General features: G+C 45.5%; 1 protein-coding gene across 1 annotated transcript in view; it reads right to left on the reverse strand.

The window, feature by feature from the left end:
- The window catches only part of VGLL4 (vestigial like family member 4), a 155825-nt gene extending 136711 nt beyond the window's left edge, over positions 1 to 19114 (reverse strand). Inside the window, exons 1-2 of the mRNA XM_060110858.1 lie at positions 19043 to 19114; positions 6572 to 6637 (exon numbers count right to left, since the gene is read on the reverse strand). Coding sequence (XP_059966841.1) covers positions 6572 to 6635 — 64 coding nt within the window. The 5' untranslated portion in view covers positions 6636 to 6637; positions 19043 to 19114. The remainder of the gene's footprint in view (positions 1 to 6571; positions 6638 to 19042) is intronic.
- Between the last annotated feature and the right edge of the window lie 1096 nt (positions 19115 to 20210).

Genomic DNA, 20210 nt, shown 5'->3' on the forward strand with positions numbered 1-20210 from the left:
TATGAAGAATTATCAAGAGGGAATCAGTACTCCTTTGAATTTGTATGTTATTAGTAGTAATAGTGATAATTAGAGTGAGTCATTTTTGCTAGCGTTCAATAAATTAATTCCTTAGAGATGAGCCTTTCACTCCAGCAGTTACCTTATTACCTACAGATGTTGATTAAAGGCTGATCATATGCACCAAATGGTCCATGCGTGGAATATGAAGCAGAACAGTGCAGAACCCTTGCCGTGAACAGGTCTGGGGTCTAACACCGACCCACAGAACCTTAGGTCCTCAAGTCCAGCCACTCACCCAATGCCTATTCCCTTCCTCAATGCCTCTGAACAGTCGTCATCTCATCTCTGCCTGGGCACTCTGGCAACGAGGGATCTTGTTACTCTGTAAGCAGCTCGTGTCATCAGAGCCGAGATCCTCTCCTTGTGTTCACTGAGGTACTTACAGGAAAAGAAAGCTCAGGGTAAAGGGAAGTTCTGGGGCGACAGGCAGCTGAGCCACCGGCATGCGTGACGACAGTCCGGGCAGCCCCTGCATACGTGCTAACACCCGTCCTCCACATGTGGCTGACGACAGCTACTTCATACCTAGGAAATGCTGCTTCACTGGTTGGGAAACCTTTTCCAAATGAAAACCTCCTTGCTGACTTATTAGTGGAGGCGGCATATACAGTTTTGTTTGCTTTTAATCTGCAACCATGTCTTCAATGGCCTCCCACCTGAGGACGCACAGAGCAGATGAATGAGGGCTTAGGCTTAGGCTTCAGAGTCAGGCTGCCGAGTTCAAACCTCAGCACCACCATGACCAGCTAAGCATCCTTAGGCAAATTATTTCAGTGCTGTCCATCTCTGTTTCCTTGGTCATAAAATGGGACTAATTATAGTGCCTCCTGAGGAGGGTTGCTGTGAGAACTGAAGGAGATAACACAGTAACCCTTAACCTGAGGTCCACAGGCAACTGCTGAGGGATCTGGAAGGAGTTTTCACTTGTGCTGTTATTTCACTGAGAATCTTTTAAAAAAAAAATCTGACATAAGTATATCCTGAATCAGACACCTACTATAAATATAACCAAGTGTTGGCACATGATTTTGGTGACTGTGTTTGCACTTTTTTCCTGGTCTAACGAGAAAAATACAGAAACAGACCTAGTATGAGATTGAGGTATTTGCACTAAAAGAAAACCAGTTTGTGTCACCATAATGCATGCAATGAAATATGTTACAAGAGTTTGCACAGATAAAAATGGTGGGGAAATTGTGTCAACGAACACATGGCAGTACAGGCACGGTGACATTGAAAGAATCAAGCCCAGCGCGGCAGGAGTAGCCCCATACGCCAGGGGAACAGAATTCAGCCGCAGCAGATCATCATCTACTGGATTATGGCTAACTTTTACGGGCTACATTTAAATGATAAGTTCATATTCTGGCTATGCAGCTGTAAAAGAACTGTAAGCATAAAGATTTCATGCCCCGGGCTTCCCTGGTGGCGCAGTGGTTGGGAGTCGCCTGCCGATGCAGGGGACACGGGTTCGTGCCCCGGTCCGGGAAGATCCCACATGCCGCGGAGCGGCTGGGCCCGTGAGCCATGGCCGCTGAGCCTGCGCGTCCGGAGCCTGTGCTCTGCAGCGGGAGAGGCCACAACAGTGAGAGGCCCACGTACCACAAAAAAAAAAGTTTCAGTAAAAATAATCTACATATATATGTGTGTATACATGTATACATACACATACACTACATACATATATACATACATACATATATATTATACATATATATATATATATATAGAGAGAGAGAGAGAGAGAGAGAGAGAGAGAGAAGGAAATGGAACAAAATATAAACAACCTGGTTAAAGGATTATGATAGCCAAAGAATTACAGCATCTCATACCTAGAAGATCTAGCCCCTCCTTCTTAAAGATGCAGATCCAGAACTCCCGAAGGAGTATTATTAGACCAGTGACTCAGTAAGTCACATCTGGGGGAAGGGACCCAACATCAGAATCACCTGGGTAGGCGTCTGCAAAATGCTTACAAAAACTCCTTCCTCCTCTCTCCGGGAGTCACTGCTACAGTGAGCCCCTGTCTTGGATACATGGGTCTCTCTACAGGTGTTAGGATATAAAGGATAAAAGTCATAAATGCAGTGATTGGAGCCATCAAATTAGGCTGCAAAGGATCCGATCGGTAGGCTCTCCATCAGTGTCTGTCAGGCAGTCTCAATGCAACACGCTTTTGGAAGCAAGAGGGACCTAAGTAGGTTTAACCAAAGGGGAGTGACCATTTTCTTGAGCACTGACTCTAAAAATCAGGAACAATACAGGCTTAGGACAGAGAGGAACTGCCTCTAATGGGGCGGTCCTGTTTGCTCACAGTGGGGATGCCAAGTCCTCCAGTGCTCTCGACCGAGAACAATGTGAGGACATCACCCCGGTCCAGCCACGAATGGATTCCAGCTCATCTGAATACCCTGGCTCACTGTACCTTCATGCCCCACGGGTTAGTCAAATCTCCCCAGTACATACATGGAGGAACCAAAAGCAAGTTTACCCAATGAAAGAGATACATAAACCAAATCATGTTTTTTTCACCTGCAGGTCCCAATTCATTTGTGGATCCTAAAGTCAACTTAACAAGTCATGACCCAACTTTTATTCGGACAAAGTAAAACACAAAGAAATACAGGCAAATCAAGCTACACTGTACAAAGCCAGGGTAAGAATTGTTTCATGAAGCTTTTGTATCAATTATGTCAATATGAGTACAAGGGTCACAAGGTAAATGTTTTTAACTCTGGGCCGTGGCCAAAATGTTTGAAAGCTACTGTGTCAGATGCTGAGAGGAAAGGCAAGAGGATAAGAGGGAAGGAGAGAATGGGGAAAAAAATCAGAAGTAGCCCCAACTGGTCTGGTCACAGGAAAGCACTGGCTAAAGCACCGTAACCTATACACACAGTGACTTGATTGGCGAGGAGGCTGGCAAGAGGTGATGGTGATCTAGGAGGACAGAAGTCCATCTGAGAAGACAGCATGTGAGCACAACTCATCTTTATGTTATGATGAAGCATATAGGTTTCTTTTTTCCCTTTTTAAGGCAAAACAGAACACAACCTATACACATGAAAATGTTCCACACGTCTGAGGCATTGGCCCCCATAATAACTAGAGCTTATGCTCCTAGGAATGCTTTCCCTGGAGAATGATGGTTAATTTATGCTTCATCAATTACTCAACATTCAGTGACCTTCACCAAACAAGGAGTTAGTGTATTTCTAGGAGCAGATGCAACAGCAACACTGCAAAAGCCGCCTTCCTCCCCTACTGCTCTATGTCACTCACGCCGACCTTACCCAGCTTGTTCTGATCATACACATTCATTAGACCAGATCAAAAGTACTACCCCCTCCATCAAAATCCTCAAAAACAAAGCTACATGTTTCTTAAAACGATTTCAGCCTAAGTAAGGAAGTCAGCAGATACAAGAACTTAGAAGATATAAGAACAAAATTACCAAAAAGAAAACATTCTGTACATATCGTGATGAAGTGCAGTATCACGTTAAAGACACACCCAGGTGACGTTATAAACATACGTGCCTACGTGTCCTGTCCACAAATTCTGTTCAATTTTGACTCCTAAAAAATAGACTTGGAAAAAGGTTAAGGTCTTCCCAGCACCAGTATTAATGATGCCTGAAAGGAGAGATTCCTCAAGCACATGGAAAATTGGCCATCTCATGTTGTATTTTCATTAAGTACCTTCCAGGATTACCCGGGATGCTGATTAAATCAATGTCTCATGAGCAGTGGAATGATTATTTTAAGTAAGTGTATTCCTTCTAGGCCATCCAGATAAGTGGCTATTGTGTTACTACAAAACCACCATTTCACTATTGACTTCAGCTCTGCAGTGTACTATTGAGATATTTCTTTGATTCTTTGCTGGTAGACATAATGAAGCCTTAAGGCTATCAGGTATTAAATACTCAATTCCTAACAGACACTGTTCTCCTCCAAATGCTAAAACAATAACATCTTCAAAAATGCCTAAGTTACTGGTTCTCCAGGAGCAAAAGGAAAGAGAACCATTTAGGTCACCAACACAAGTTGGAAAACTGATCTCAAGTCGTAGAACATTTTTCTGTTTGTAATAAGACACCCAAATCAGATTACATACACAAGACTTTTTTAAAGTTGAGGAGAACGTGAAGTATAAGAGCAATTTTCAACAAAAGCTAAAATAGAATTAATCTAGGGCAGAGAAAGCTGAATCAGGCTGAACAAGCACAAGTAGGTCTGAAAAATCTACCGAAAGGCTGTGAACTTAATGCTCAACTTTGTCTATAAACTGCCTGAATTTTCACATTCTTACATTGTTAGGTAATAGAAAATATGGTGAATCCCTGGTTCTTGGGTTCTGCTCTTGTGGGTGGTACACAGAGCACCACAGTAAAACAGTTTCTCAAAAATGTCGCCTCCGTGTTAATGATTACAGACATCTTTGGACTTTTTTTTTTTTTTTTTACTTTTCTTTAAATGTAAAAAATGATCCTGAGGTGCTGAAACCATTATAGAGGGATCCCAGAATCATGCCAGCCCATTCCTAAATGAATTGGAGTTCAGAATAAAGTCTACCCTGTGATCACTTTGACCTTACATATGTATATATCCTTCCTCTGTAAAACACTAATATTGTGTTCAACACAGGAGGAAAATAAGAATTCCTCTCTCCCTTGGCAGTATCGTTCTGTTTCTATGAAAAACAGCTCTGGCAAACTGTAGGCTCCACGGAGGCCCTGCATCTATGTCACAAGTACACCCAGTCTCCCCGACATACATTTTACAGCCGCAAGAGTCAATGCATAAATCAGTTCATAAGCTCCATGAAGGCAGGACTGCCACTTGCCCCCCAGAAAGGCCCCCTTTTCCATAAGCCTTCAATCACTGCTCACTGAATTGGTAACTATTCAGGCCTCCAACCTGAGCAGACTGATCCTGAAGCTGGGCTCCAGGAGAGAACCTGAGAAGGCAGCAGAAAAAGAGAAGAAACTTTTACTCTCTTCACTCAGGACACAAAAAGCTACCCTGAGGTCATTACTTATTTTTCATTTATACAAACACCATTTTGTTTTACTGATCCTAACTAAATGTGGGCATTATAAAACAGAAAAATTCAAAATACTGTCTTACATAAAAAACTTCTAAATTAGCTCTATTAATGTTTAACGAAATCTGTAACGAGCTACTCAAGTCAGTAATGCTTATTGCAACCTTAGAGGCATAAAGGAGTTTCTTGTTGTTTCAATAAAAGCCTACAAACTGAGCTGCCTCTCCCGAGCTCAATGTCCCTGGGAATGACACTTAACATCCCTGAGCTTCAGTTTCCTTAGGAAAGGATAATTATACCTCCCAACAATCAAAAGCTAAATAAATGTAAATTACAAAAGAGGCTGAGGAAAAAAAAGACACTTCAATGGCTATTTCATTCAGTCACTCGTCTAAAGATGATCTTGTGTGAGTGGTGGTAGTGGGGGAAGGGAGGAAGCCGCAGGCACAGGGATAACATAAAGGACTGGAGAAAGTCCCCTCAGAGGGCCAACAAGGTGCCTAGAGAGAACAGGGCAAGGCAGTCGCCCCAGGAGTTGACAGTTACAGTAAGTACTATACACATAAAGTCCAGTTTATCTTCACATATGTTTTGTAAGTAGCTGCTATTATTTCGGGGTTACTAATGAGGAAACTGAGCCTTAGACAAATAGAAGTCCTACCAGCTAGTAGAAAGGCAGACCTTACATCTTAAGCAACAGGCACTTCAGCTGCCAATTTATTAAGAACTAAACGTGGAAAGTGCCTCATCTTCAAGAACTTACCATGTATAAAAGCTCAATCTCACCAAATCTTCTGTCAGTGGCATTTTAGTGCTTATAAAAGAACACAACCTTGCTTCCACAGAAAACAGTCATTCTTGCAAATATCAACTGTGAACAGTAACATTTAAAAACAAACATACCTTAAGACGAGCAAGAGAATCACTTTCACACAATGGCAAATGGCCTTCCAATGTCGGTGTTCTCTCTTCTTGTGCCCCTTCTCCACCACGTTAGCACGCGCTCTCCCCCCCAGTATTTGTTCTCTTTTAGCTATGCAAATAGAATTTGCACCACTATTTCCCATTATATGCACACTTCCAATGACATGAATGATCTTGGACGATTCTTCACATCTCTAGTTCTCTGCTGGTCAATTAGTCTATCAACAAACACCTATTTATCTAAACTTCTAGAGACACGTAAGGAGTATCTCCACTCCAGATCCCACTAGAGTAAGCTGTGGAGGAAAAGAACTTCCTGAGTTAACAGCTCAAGCCCTAGCATCCAAAGAAAACAGACGACTTACATGTTCTGGCACTCGAAAACAAACATAAGGATGCCAAGCTGTTATCTCTGAAGAAAACAACCAAATTAACAGCATATAGCCACAAAACCATGTGGAAAAACACGTGATTTTATTACACTTCAGGAGACAAGGGGGTATAGGTGAAAAACACTTAAAATGGATTCCTGACTTACGTTTTTCATCATCAGCATGTACCAGGGATGCTGCCCTTGACAAGACGTCCAGTGGCGTCTCCATTCCTGGTTGGATCCCAGAAGGAAAAAAAGAGAGAAAAAAAGAATTTAAATGGAATTCCAAAGACTTTTTTTAGAACTCTGGCAGTTAACCATTTGAATGATGCCTCCACCAAATGTAAATCACAATGCTGAAGATGAAAGTCTTCCCAGCCTGTGACAAGATCCAATGGACGTGGTTCAGGAACAGATAGAGAAAGGGGTTAAATTCCATTCTGTCTACTCAGCCAAACCTTGCCAATTCCAGGAAGCAGCTCAAGTCAGAACTAAAAGAAGGGATATTGTGAATATTCATGCCCATGTTATTCGTGCTTATAAATGTTTATGTGCGTACGTAACAACATGCCTGTCCAGACATACCCAGTGAAAAACAGTTCTCAGAACAAAGGCTACTCTATGAACACAGCATTACACCAGTCTGAGATTGTGGTGGTAGTCGTCGTTGTTGCTGGTTTATTAGTTTTAACAAAAATTACTAAGATTGAACCATTCTGTCCTTTTGCCTCCTTAGCTGAGACTCTGCAAAACTGTGTAGCTTAAAATAGGCAATGTACTCATGAAAAGTGTGTGAATTCCATTGGTGAGTTAAATGGTATTTTAAGTCCAATAGGAATCTTTATTTCGAAATGTCATGTTTTATAGCTATCACCACCACCTAACACCAACGTTTTCCTTTTTTATAAAACCTGGATTTTTATTTTTAACTCTGCTTTCTTAAATTACAGCACACCTATAAAAGCAAACACTGAAAAAGAGTTAAAGATGGTGAAAAACCTAGAGAATCAGGCTACTTTTACCCAGTTTTCCTTTTTTGGATTATTTAAATATATACACGCACACATGCACGCACGCACACACAGTTATTAGGAAAAGAGACACGCCCTATTAGTTCAACAACTGAGAGAAAGTACTTTAAGTGCACCCTTTAGAGATGCTCAGCATTTACTCAGCATTCTTCAGCCTTTACTGAGTACCTACTATGCGCGTGCCAGTTACAAGACGTAGCAGACCAGCTTTACTTTACAACATTCATACCTCAGGCCTCCAAAGAAACATCAGCTCTTGATCTTGCAATGTCATTTCATTCAACAAACATTATCTACTATGTACTAAGGCAGGAAAAATAAACAGAGCCCAACAGTTGCCTTCAAAGAGCTTTCAATTTATACAGTAGACATGCCTGCAAGAAATCTAGTTTAAGGCAGTGTTTTCCCCAAGTGTTGCACTGGATGTTCATATTTTGTAAGAAACAATTTTTTCTATGATAAATAAGTTGGGAACACACTGGAATAAACCAAATTTAGCAGTTTCTTTTCCTTTCTGTGCTTTTGGTAGGCTGCTGTGCCTTCAGCAGGGGCAGAGGCAGTAGAGGGGGCAGCTCTATATACTTGAAGTCTCTCAAACTTCACTGGCCTTTCTTTTAACCTGAAACACCTCTTAGGGGACATTTGGAAATCATGGATTAAGGCAAACTCTGCTAAGTGCCAAAACAGTGCCATAAATGAAATCCTATAGAAATATCAATGAATTCTGAAAGGCTCTGTGCAGGAGGTGAGCTGAGCCTCTGGAGAATAAACGTAGAAGCACAGAAGGGAAGAACAGCAGCAGAATCCATTCAAGAACAAGCTGCCCAAATCAGCCAGAAGACAAGTGATGTGGGGACAGGAAGTGACGGGCATGGAAACGTGGACCGACGCCACAGCATGGGAGGACCGAGGGCCTGAATGGGACTTGGGCTGGGTTTTGTCCGCATTAAGGAGCCACTGAAATCTCCGAGCCGAGCAATAACCTGGCCATTGATGTGTTCCAGGGAAGTTATCCTGGTAGTGCCCTGCAGTCACAGCCTACAGAATAGGAAGCCAAAGGCAGGGGACAATCTGAAAGATACAGGGATACAGCGTGCAGGAAGTAATGAGGGGCGTGTGTCGGGGGCAGCGGGGATAAGAGAAAACACAGACAGAAGTGATGGAGCTTGGGAGGTCTCAAGGTGTCAGAGGAGAGTCCAAGAGGACTCTGAGTGACAGGGAGGATAGTGAGGTTGTAAAGCAAACAGTAAATTTCTTCTTTTTCAGAGACAAGGAGGAGGTGAGTAAAATCAGAGGCACATGAGAGAAAAATGAGTGACATTCACAATCCTTGTCTTCCTTGTAAGATAGAAAAGATCACCTCCTGAGAGTAAGGATTTGGAAACTTGTTCAAAGGCAAAGAAAACAAAAGTTTGCAACAGACTGACAGGAAAAGGTTTGCTGAACTCACAAGAACTTAGTTACATTCTCGTCACACAAGCCAGTTTCCTATTCAGGCAAGATTTGAGTTTAAAGTCTTTTTTTTTTTGGCTGCATTGGGTCTTCATTGCTGCGCGCCGGCTTTCTCTAGTTGTGGCAAGCCAGGGCTACTCTCCGATGTGGTGCGCGGGCTTCTCATTGCGGTGGCTTCTCTTGTGTGGAGCACAGGCTCTAGGTGTGCGAGCTTCAGTAGTTACGGCACGCGGGCCCTAGAGCACATGGGCTTCAGCAGTTGCAGCACATGGGCTCAGTAGTTGTGGCTCACAGGCTCTCAAACACACGCTCAGTAATTGTGGCGCACGGGCTTACGTGCTCCATGCCATGTGGGATTTTCCTGGACTGGGGCACGAACCTGTGTCCCCAGCATCGGCAGGCGGACTCTCAACCACTGTGCCACCAGGGAAGTCCCTAACTTTAAAGTCTTTTATTTTAAGTAAATGCCGATAAGCATTCTACTCTGTAAAGCAGTATTTAGACTCACAATTCCTTAAATTAATTGCCTCATTAAGTTGAAGGACAATGCTTTCAAAATTCTAAACCCAAAAAGATACATGTTAACATGTGCCTCTTATGCAAAGTATGTGCACAGAAGCAAAATATCAAAGCATAAAAATACCAAATGACACAAAAGTAGACCCAGAATTCTAGTACGTGGAAGATTATTTAAGTTCATTCACTCCAAGCAACTTAGGTTCAAAGTAGGTAGATAAGAGATTAGGTGTTTAAGGTTCATCTACGAGGCACCTGCCATCTGCTGCAACCTTATTAATGCGACCAATTTTTATTACACAATTATTGAGTTCAGCAAAGTCTCCAGGAGAGGTCACAGAGAAACAGAAGATATGATCCCTGCTTTTAAGGAATTACAACCTTGTTCATGAACCTAAAGTGTATGGAATGGGATAACAACAGACGAATATAAGAGCATAATAAAAGACAAAATATAATTTAACACTGAAATGTGTAGTGTGTTATAAAAGAGAGATCAGTGTCAGCTGAAGTGTTTACCTCATGAACACGCATTTTTTCTCAGTTTGGTGTGTGTGTGTGTGTGTGTGTGTTTGTGTGTGTGTGTTTTAAAAAGCCACTTTAAAGGTTTCCTTCCCATTCCTCTCCCCTGGGCAGTCTCTACTCTCTGACCTCTCCTCCTCACCTGGATCACATGGTCTGAATATTTCCTGGGTGCAAGTACCCTGTCTGATCCTTACATGTCCAGTCCTGTTGGATCCACAGCCTGAGGGAAGGCACAGCGGCAGGTATGAGAGCCCGGGAGGGGGACTGAGCCCCACCCAGGCAGGACTGAGGACCCCTGCTGAGGAGCGGCGGCACCTAAGTGCAGGGAGCACGGTGTGGGTGAACTCGGGAGACAGCGCAAGACTGGCCAGGCTGGCGTCCATTTACTGCAGTAGGCAACGGGCAGTGGTGAGTCCCTGAGCAGGCTGGGGAGATGATGTCATGATGTTTTAGTTTAGCAGGTGTGGGGAGGACGGTTTGACCTGCAGGGATGAAGTCAGGAGTCACGTGGATCAGCTAGGAGGCTTCTGTAGGAACCAGGTGTGAGATAAGGACCACAAGAGCGGGTACAGTGATACAGGTGGGAGAGGAGGACCAGGGACCAGGCATTACTCAGCCACAAAAGCCCTAAGCAAATAAAGGTGGAAGATAACAGTAAAAAAAGAAAAAAAAAACTTCTGAATTTTACATCTTGTACAATATCCGCAGTCCAAGAAACCCAATAAAACATGTGAGACATGTGAGTAACATGGGGGAAAAAACTACGGTCACAGTATTTTTTTGGTTTTTTTGTTTTTTGGGGTTTTTTTTGCGGGACCCGGGCCTCTCCCTGTTGTGGCCTCTCCCGTTGCGGAGCACAGGCTCCGGATGCGCAGGCTCAGCGGCCATGGCTCATGGGCCCAGCCGCTCCATGGCATGTAGGATCTTCCTGGACCGGGGCATGAACCCGTGTCCCCTGCATCGGCAGGCAGACTCTCAACCACTGACTGCGCCACCAGGGAAGCCCCGGTCACAGTATTTGATGGAGGGTCACAGTCAGCTGAGAGGGAAATGAGCATCGTGGTGGTTTAAGAGGGGGGTCTCTGGACACTAACCGTGTGAGCTTGAATGAGCACAGCAACTTCCTACCTCTGTGACCTGGGAACTGACTTTATGTCTGTGTGTCTGCTTCCTCATCTGTAAAATGGGGATGTTGATATTACCTCCCTCATAGGGTGTCAGAAGTGAATGCGTTTTACATGCATTAAAATAATTATGTGTCAAAACAAAGGCAAACATATTAAATAAATTGCAAATGATGGTAAACATATTAGAAAAAGGGCACTGGCCACTACTTGAGACAGAGAAGATTCCTCTGAGATGAGAGACCTAAAGGATAAGGGGAACTGGGCTTGTAAAGGGGGAGGTGGGGGAGAGACCAAGCTGGCCCTGTGGACGCGGGGGGCTCCCATGACCACAGCAAGAGGACGGGGCAAGGCGGGGAAGTGGGCACGGGTCGGATCATGTGTTCTTTGCAGGGTGTGACAAAGCTGATATCTTATTCTTTAGTCAGTGAAAAGTCCTTGAATGGTCTGAGTGGTTTTAAACAGGGGAGTGACATGTCTGGTTTATTTTATATCCCTTATGAACCATAAATCATCTATGAGATTTTGCAAAATCTTACATGGCATCTGGAAAAATCTAAGTACAAGCCAGTGATGTGTTCCCATTGGCGTGATAGTTTTTACAATATCGTGATCACCGAAAACATAATCACTTAAAACACTGACACCTGGAACATAATAACCCCATAAAAGGGAGAGGAATGTGCTTCCGGATAAAGACATCAAGTCCATCTGTAAGGGTTCTACTGCACTGCAACCCGTTTCTGGTCTATCCATTCATCTTTTTTTCGTAGTTGCTGTCAATTATGAATATAACTCATGGTGAAGAGAACACATATTTTGTTTTTTGGGGTTTTTTTTTTTTCCAGGCAATGGTCGGTATTTTCTCTGCCAGCCCATATTCCTTTCCTGAAGCTCCCTTACCCCCAATAATACATTCTTCCAAAGAGCTTAAGATTGAGAATTAGGGAATAATAGGTATCAATGATAAAGCTACTACATTTTAGGGATATTGGGTGCTAATGAAAAGCTCAGCTCTAAATTTGAACACCATTATTCTGGGCTTCCACAAAGGACCGTCTTTTTTTTTTTTTTTTTTTTTTTTTTTTTTTTAGATCAACCAGAGGACATGAACTCCTATCTTGGGAATAGAATTATGGGGTGTATTCGTTTTTTTTCAGGCAAGGGAACAGAATTTCAAGAAACGTCATAGAAGTGTTCCAAGGGAACAGAATTTCAAGAAACGTCATAGAAGTGTTCCAAGGGAACAGAATTTCAAGATACTCATAGAAGTGTTCCAAGGAGATTTCCAAGGTGAAAGCTACAGCACCAAGCTTGGCTCACGGCACAGCTCCTCCAGTAACACTGGCCCAACTACAGTGTAATTTAGGAAAGAGTGAGAGTCTTGGCCAGAGGTGGAAACCAGTGGAGGCTGGGAGAGGCCCATGCAAACCTCCTGATGTCCCTGCCACACTGTCACTTGAGCAAAAACCTGAAATAGGAAGATATCGCTATCCTGGGATCCTGATGGCACGTCCAACCCCCAGACGCACACTCTTCAGGATCCCTCATTCCTGCTGGCCCTGTCCCATACCTCTATCAGGACCACTTCCTGAGCTAATCTAACTTGGCCTCAGCTAAGAAATATAACTGTAAGACAAGCCTACAGTATGAAGTATCTCACTATGGCAGGGGGTGTGTGGCCCTTGGGGCCATCAAGAATTCAGAGGCTTTCACTGGGTATCTCCTATGTCTGGCAAACACTACATAGAGACTTTTCAGAAAACAAAACATGAACCCCCTGCCCTGAGCAACTTACACCAAATGCAGGTCACTCTGTGGTCGATGTGGCTAGCTGTGAGTCTCAATGAGGTTAACTGGAATGAAATTTCATACCGAATCGTCACCAGATTCTGGTGGCCACGTGCAAGCATAGCTTCAGGCACATCAAGTAGACGTGAATTAACCTCCTGGCTGTTTCTCCTCCATAGCGTGTCCAACTGAGGCCCCACTAACTGCTGGTAACACACACAGATAGTCTCTGTTAGTAACAGCCATCCAGTTCTCAGGTCATCCGTCTGTTCTTCTTGCTCAAAACCTCTCTCATTGGTGTAACCCTTTTTTCTTCTTGCACTTTACCAGCTGTTAAATCAGCAGAGCCGGGACTTCAGCATCAGAAAACCTAAGTCTGAGCCCTATTTTAATACGTTGAACTCATTCAATCCGTCATCACGGAAAGCCGATGATGTTCTAGACTTTGCTCTAACTGCCTAACACCAATTGTGGGGCCCATTTAACCTCTCTGGGCCCAAGTTCGCACACCTAAAGAAAATGGTCACAACGTTGCCTACTTCACATGGTCACAAGCTTGGCACATGGATTAAATGATACAACGTAACTGAAAATGCCCAATCAACGCAAGTGAGAAATACATTCACATTATGCCACCTTACTGCCTTGCAGCCTATACTTTTAATAACACACTCACATACATTGGCTTACTGATCCTCACAGATAGGATTATATTTTTCTACAGATGAAAGACCAAGGTGCCAAGAATATAAGTGACTTCCTGAAGAAGCTAACTCTAGAATCCAAGTCTCCTGCCTCACCATCCAACACCATTTTAACTATTTTTCAGCTGATTTTCATAAAGACCTTTTGGAGAAAAGCAATTTTTTAGCTTATCTAAAAAAAAAAAACAAACCCAAAATAAAGAATACCTTCCAGCTAGACTTCTAGTCCTGTGCTCTTTCCCCTATACCTTGAGATATAGATGAAGCAATAATCTGATAATTTCTAAAGAAAGCAAAGGAAGACAAGCCCTCCTCTCCTAGGAACATAAAAACCAGGACATGTTTCACTTTCTTTGAAAAGAAAGCGGCACAGAGTCACATGAACAGTAACCAAGGCAGGTAAGAAGATTCTCACACCAAGTCGGTTGGTGAGGCTGGGACAGACAATACTGGCAGCAATGCCCGAGGGTCCCTGGGGCCCAGGGCACGCAGGAATTCCCGTAAGCCCTGAGGGCTTCAAGCTCCAAGAGCAGGTTCAGTATTCAGGAAGGATGGTTCCTACTTAGTCATGTTCAAGACAACCTGCTATTAACCTCCAGGGGATAACTCTGAAGGTTCAATGAATGATATTTGAAAACTTTCACCGCGTTGTTTGTATTTCTCACAACCTGAAATTGTATGTCACACTCCTAAACAGAAACCAGTCCTTCTTCAAAATACTCCTTCAACGGTCTGGACCCTTTGCCTGTCTAGCTTTCCTAATCGAGGCATGTGCCAGACATGAATTATGGACCTGTCTTGCCGTAATTTGAAGCATCCTACCAGGTACAAGGTCAGAAGGACTTGCCTGACTTCCCCTTATATCCAAGTCCTTATTTCCACACATAATCATTTCTGAAAATTCATTTGAAGGCCAAATGTCTGAAATCTGAACAACACATCTACATGTTCTATGCTTATTTCCAGAGAATTAAAAATATACCTGTGGGGGCTTCCCTGGTGGAAGGGTGCAGTGGTTGAGAATCTGCCTGCTAATGCAGGGGACACGGGTTCGAGCCCTGGTCTGGGAAGATCCCACATGCTGCGGAGGAACTGGGCCCGTGAGCCACAACTACTGAGCCTGCACATCTGGAGCCTGTGCTCTACAACAAGAGAGGCCGCGACAGTGAGAGGCACGCACACCACGATGAAGAGTGGCCCCCGCTTGCCGCAACTAGAGAAAGCCCTGGCACAGAAACGAAGACCCAACACAGCCAAAAAATTAATTAATTAATTAATTAATTTAAATATATATATATGTGTGTGTGTGTGTGTGTGTGTGTGTAAAACCCCTTGTTAGGCTTCTTTCAGGTGCCTGTCAACCTCAAGCGTAAGTCCCAGGATGAGAGTCAGCTCTGTTGGCAATTCCTCCCCCACCCCCCCAGCCCCGTCCTAGAAAACTAAAGAATTCAGTAAGTTAGTACAGGGTGTGTACCGCCCCTCCCCCTCCCATGAAACCTCAATAGGGCAGGTCTATAGGCTAGGCAGCCATCCATCTCCCCCGCCACCCCTCCACCCCCCCTCCCCCGTGGGACACATCAGGTATCAGGAACAAGGTAACCTCAGGTGCCTGCCATCAACTTAGCTCTGTCTCCTGCTCATCTCCACCTCCCATCACATCAACACAGAGTCAGCTGGGCTGAAAAACGGGTACCAGTCTGGATGGCAATCCTTGCATAAATGCTCAACTCAGCCACCTGAGGTTTTCTGATGCTAAAATGGCCCAAGGCTCCATGGGCCTCCCAGGCACCCCCCTCCCCGAGGTGGGGACTGTAGGGATGTGATATTTAGTCATCTTGATGACCCGGGCAACAGAAGCTGCCCAACGGTGCTACCACACAATAAGTCAAATCCTTAATTACTGTAACACAGTTTGGCATCAGCGTCAGCTGTGCAAACACATGGACTGTACGAAAGCAATCGTGTGCCTGCCAGGGTCACCTATATGGACTTAAAGCTGCAAAACCAAACTCAGGTTATAGCGTATTTCATGTCCTTTATGTGAGGCTGCCCAACACTGGTGTAAAATTCTTTCTGCTGGCTGAAGTTCATCCATCTCCCTAAAGTGCCCCCTGGAGAGTGCCTGTGTGTGGGCCCACACTGACACCACCACTCTGTCCAAGGAGGAAAAATAAAATTCAAATCTGGACTTTTTGAGCAGACTACCGACTGCCACGATTTTTCAACACGGTTGTCCAACAAACAATGAACTATCCTTTTCTTTCTCATATTTAGGCTATTGGGAACCTGTCTCTTCATTTTCAATACTTCGGCCTTCTACAGCACCTCATAAGGAAATAAAAGAAACTCTTTGGCATTTCTAGTTTACTCTGGATATGCTTGTTCTTGCCATTTATTTTATTTGGATACTTAGAATCTCCTATTCAGAAGACCTGAGGTGCCAGGTCCTCTTGGGGACCTGTTACACCCAAGAATTGCAGACACGGACCTGCATCGCAGCCTAAGTTGGCAAACTTCCCATAACAGGCAGGTCGAGCTCCCCACTGTACCAAAATCTCAACTCCCAGCCTATTAGTAGCCTAGAAAAGTCTTCTAACCCATGACACGTTGCATCACTAGGAAGCTCTTTCATTATCGGCATCATTAAATATGGTAAATTCTTATCATTCGCAGTCATTATATTCTATAAAGCCTCTGAGACCTCTAAATTAGTGAGTACTGAACCACTGTGCCTAGGAAGAAACTGCCCCAAGTACTGATTTGGGGATACAAATAAATTTTAGTCAGGAGACAAATTCACAAATACAGGAATCCACGAACAGTGAGGACTGACGTATCTGGTTATAAGACCTGAGGCCTGAGATACTGAAAGCACATTCTACAAGGGCTTCTTCTTTTGTAAAAGAGCTACTATGGTGTAGCCCAGGTAGAAAGAATTTTTCTGATTTCACCACTTCATGCGTACACTCCTTCCTTCCTTACCTTGGCAGTTTATACTATCAAGATTTGGCAGTCTGATTTCTAACTTGTCTGGTTTTTTGTTTGTTGTTTTCATGTGGACAGATGCTAAATGGCTATTGACATTATCAATAGACTGATTGATATTATCCCCTTTTCTCTTCTCTTAAGCTCCCGCATATAGACTTGATTAACTTCAGAGAGGCTCCCTAAAAGAATCACAAACAAGCCTCAGTCAACATACCCTGCAGAAACTTCTTAATCAAAAAAAAAAAAAAACAACAACCCTCTCTTTCACCAGGTTCCCATAACTGCAACAGCTTGTCTAACACAAGCAATGAAGAGACAACTTGATGTTAAAATTGCCACATAGTGTCATCATTTTAGTTATATTAGAATTTTCCCAATGTATTTGACTCTTACCTCCTAAACTTATGACAACTCATTATTTTATTAAGTCATACTCAAAGTTGCAAAGCAACTTTTATTATGGTTATATGACTTATTATTTTATTAAGGCAAACTAAAAGTTGCACAACAAAACTATCCAGGAGAGACACCAGGAAGAAACACAAAGTAAAATCTTCCTTTGGATTTGTTTGGGCAACCACCAGAGGCTGATGACAAGGCTAACTCCCTAAGGAGTTAAAAGGAATTTCACACTGCAGAACTCTTGTCAAATAGACCATTTGAAAGGGAAAGTTTTCATTTCATAATTATCGTTTTGTAAGAAGTGTTGAAACCTTAAGGTAAAGTCATAGTTCTAAATCGGGTGGGAGAAGTGGTGACAACTGTGTTTTATGAAGCTCTTTCAAGTCTTCAAAGACTTTTATAAATAACATAACACAAAATACTTTTCAAAGCACACTATTCCCTGTAATTAACTCTGTGATGTATCAGAACAGATTTTATCACCCTCTTACAGAGGAAAATAAAGCACAAATGTTAACTAGAAGTAGCTTTTTCTGGTCACAAACTTAGTAGGTGACAGGGATAGGACTTGAACTCAAGTCTCCAGAAATAAGCCAGAGCTGTTTTTATTACAACATTCACAGTTTTGGAATGTAGTTCATGGTTATTTATAGCAGAATTATCTTCTTAATTGTATTGTGTTTTGGTCAACATAAAATTTAGTTTGCATTCCCTTCCAAATGGAAAGCAAAGGCAGGCTGCCCAGAAGTGTGAAAAAACCCTGGCGGGGGAAATTAGCCTGGGATTAAAATGTTGCCAAAGTCAAACAACAAATTGAGGGGTTTACCTCATTTCTACCAGGACGGAGGTGACTTTTCAGGCAGATACATCAGGAAATACACAGAAAACAAACACACACAGACACAGACACACACACACACACACAAAACTGTCTTGAGTACAAGACAACAAACTTCTGAGTATTCCTAAACCCATTATTTAAATGAGAGCACTGAGATTTAGAGATAGATGATAAATAACTTGTTCCAATATCGCGCCCCCAGTACAGCCAGCCTTGAGGCGCTGACCCCTCAGCGCTCTTTAAACGACCCACACTACTCCCCTCACGCTCATGCGCAGACTTCATCAGCTGCAAGCAGGAAACAATGAACATTGCAAGTCTGTGGACTGGGAGGCTAGTGCAAAGAGTTAACACTTTGGTATGCTAAAATGGAACGCAAAACTGACCTTCAAATACTAATAGGAAAATTAACATTTGTTGCCTTTGTCTTCGAAAGTTCAGAGAAAACAAATGAGAGCCTTCATTTTCGTCAAGGTAGGCTTGGGTTTGTAAAAAAAAGATACTCAAACTCTACAGGAGATAGTACCTTCCAAATAGAGGGGGCAACCAGCCGCTGGTAAAAACTAGAAGAGCCGCCTCCAACCCGCCCCCCAGGCTGCTGGTTCTTATTAACCGCAGAGAAGGAAATAACGACTAGCAAACACACAGCACCAATGATCAAAGTGAAACCGATTTTTTTAAGTCAGCTGGCTTGAACAGACGAACACATGCCAACTAAAGCGCATAAAGACCAGCGGCCCCAACAGTGCTGTCATCCTAACCTAAGAGATTTAAAGGTCTAGGGCGATAAATAAAAGGAGACTTGAAGCAAAAAAAAAAAAAAGGAAAAGACCTTTGCTTTGCGGCGAGGCCTGCACTCACTCACTGCAGGAAGAGGGTGCCGTTTTGTTTTGGAAAGGGGGCAGGAAGTATACAGAGAGGAAAGAGCCGATTCCAGCTGCCCATCCTCTGCCATGTCCCGCGGTCCCGCACCACAGCCGTCCTTTGCCGCTGGCCACGACCAAGGGGCTACAGGGCGCGGGCCCACCCGCCCCGGCAGGCCCCTCGCCGCCGACTCCCAGGACAGCTTCCACTCCAGACGCTAGACCTCTCCCTCCGGGTGTCCTGGCGCTTCGGTTCCCACCAGGAGACTCAAGTTGCCCCGCAAGAACAAGCCGCCTCGTCCGTCCTTCCAGGAGGACGCCCCCGTCCCGCTCCGAACCAGTCCACCCCTGAGCTCTCCGCAAGCCAGCCCTCGCCCTGCCCCCTTCTCCCGCACTCACCGCCGGGCGGCTCTGGGCTCGCCCGCCTCGGGCCGGCCGGGCCCCGCTGGGCGCGGGGGCGGAAACACGGGGCGCACGGGACCGGGCGCACTCCGGGGGCGCGCCGACGCGCAGGCGCCCTCGCGCCCGCGCTCCCGCACCGACCCCCGCCGCTCCGCACACCCACACGCACACACGGGCGGCGCGCGCCGAGCCGGCTCCGCGGCGGACGCGAGCGCGGGAGCGCGAGGAATCCCTGGAATGAGGCGCCGCCCGCCCTCTCCCGGGCTCTGCCGGGCTCCGCCGGGCCACGCCCCCGGACCCGCCCCTCCAGCCCAGCAGGTGGGGGCCGGGCCCAGGTGAGCTTGCGGGGAGGCGGGGGCGGGGCCTCGCACGCCCGGGGGAGGCTCATTTCCCCTCCCCCACCCGCCCCGCTCCTGACGGCAGGTCTCACCTACCCAACGGATGCAGACGCGCTCGGGCGGTCAACGTCCGCATGGGGCCCGGGCTGCGCTCGAGCCCTGGGAGCAAGTGGACTCGGCGCACGCGGTGTGCACCAGCCTCTGACACACACCGGACCGGACCCCAGAGGCCCAGGCAGCGGGAACACAGCTTTGGTGCACACGCACGAACATAAACGAACCTCTCGTGCGCGCCCAGGGGCTCGCCGGTGCGGGCCAGAACGCCTCCCCCCTCCCCCGCACGCACACAGTAGGCTCTCGCGTCCGGTGGACACAGCACACGTGACCACGACGACCACAGTCGACCCGATCCCTTACCCGCTGTCCCTTAACCTCCCTGCCCCTTAACCGCCACGCAGCCGGCCAAGTGCCCGCGCATTCGCGCCGGACCTGCGGCACCTCCGCAGCCCTCGGCTCCAGACCCGCACGCGTCCCCGCCTATCACGCAGAGCGGCTCGCTAAGCTGCCCAAGGAAGGCTCCCGGGGGTCGGCGTCCACGCCCGCTCAGCCGCCGGAGCGCCGCGCACGCCGGCGCTTCCCGCTTCCCGGGCTCCACGCTCCACGGGCCGCCGACCTGGGGCACTGGTTCGTCCGCTCGTGACCCGCACACCCCCAGCCGCTCTGCCCGACAGGCCGGCGACCACACACGCACCTGAAGGGACAGGTCGCACTTGCTTGGGGAGGTGAGCGCTTAGGTGCCACCGCGATCAGAACGGCTGCTGCAGTCC

Source organism: Mesoplodon densirostris, chromosome 10 (genome assembly GCF_025265405.1).
Source record: "Mesoplodon densirostris isolate mMesDen1 chromosome 10, mMesDen1 primary haplotype, whole genome shotgun sequence".
NCBI lineage: Eukaryota > Metazoa > Chordata > Mammalia > Artiodactyla > Ziphiidae > Mesoplodon > Mesoplodon densirostris.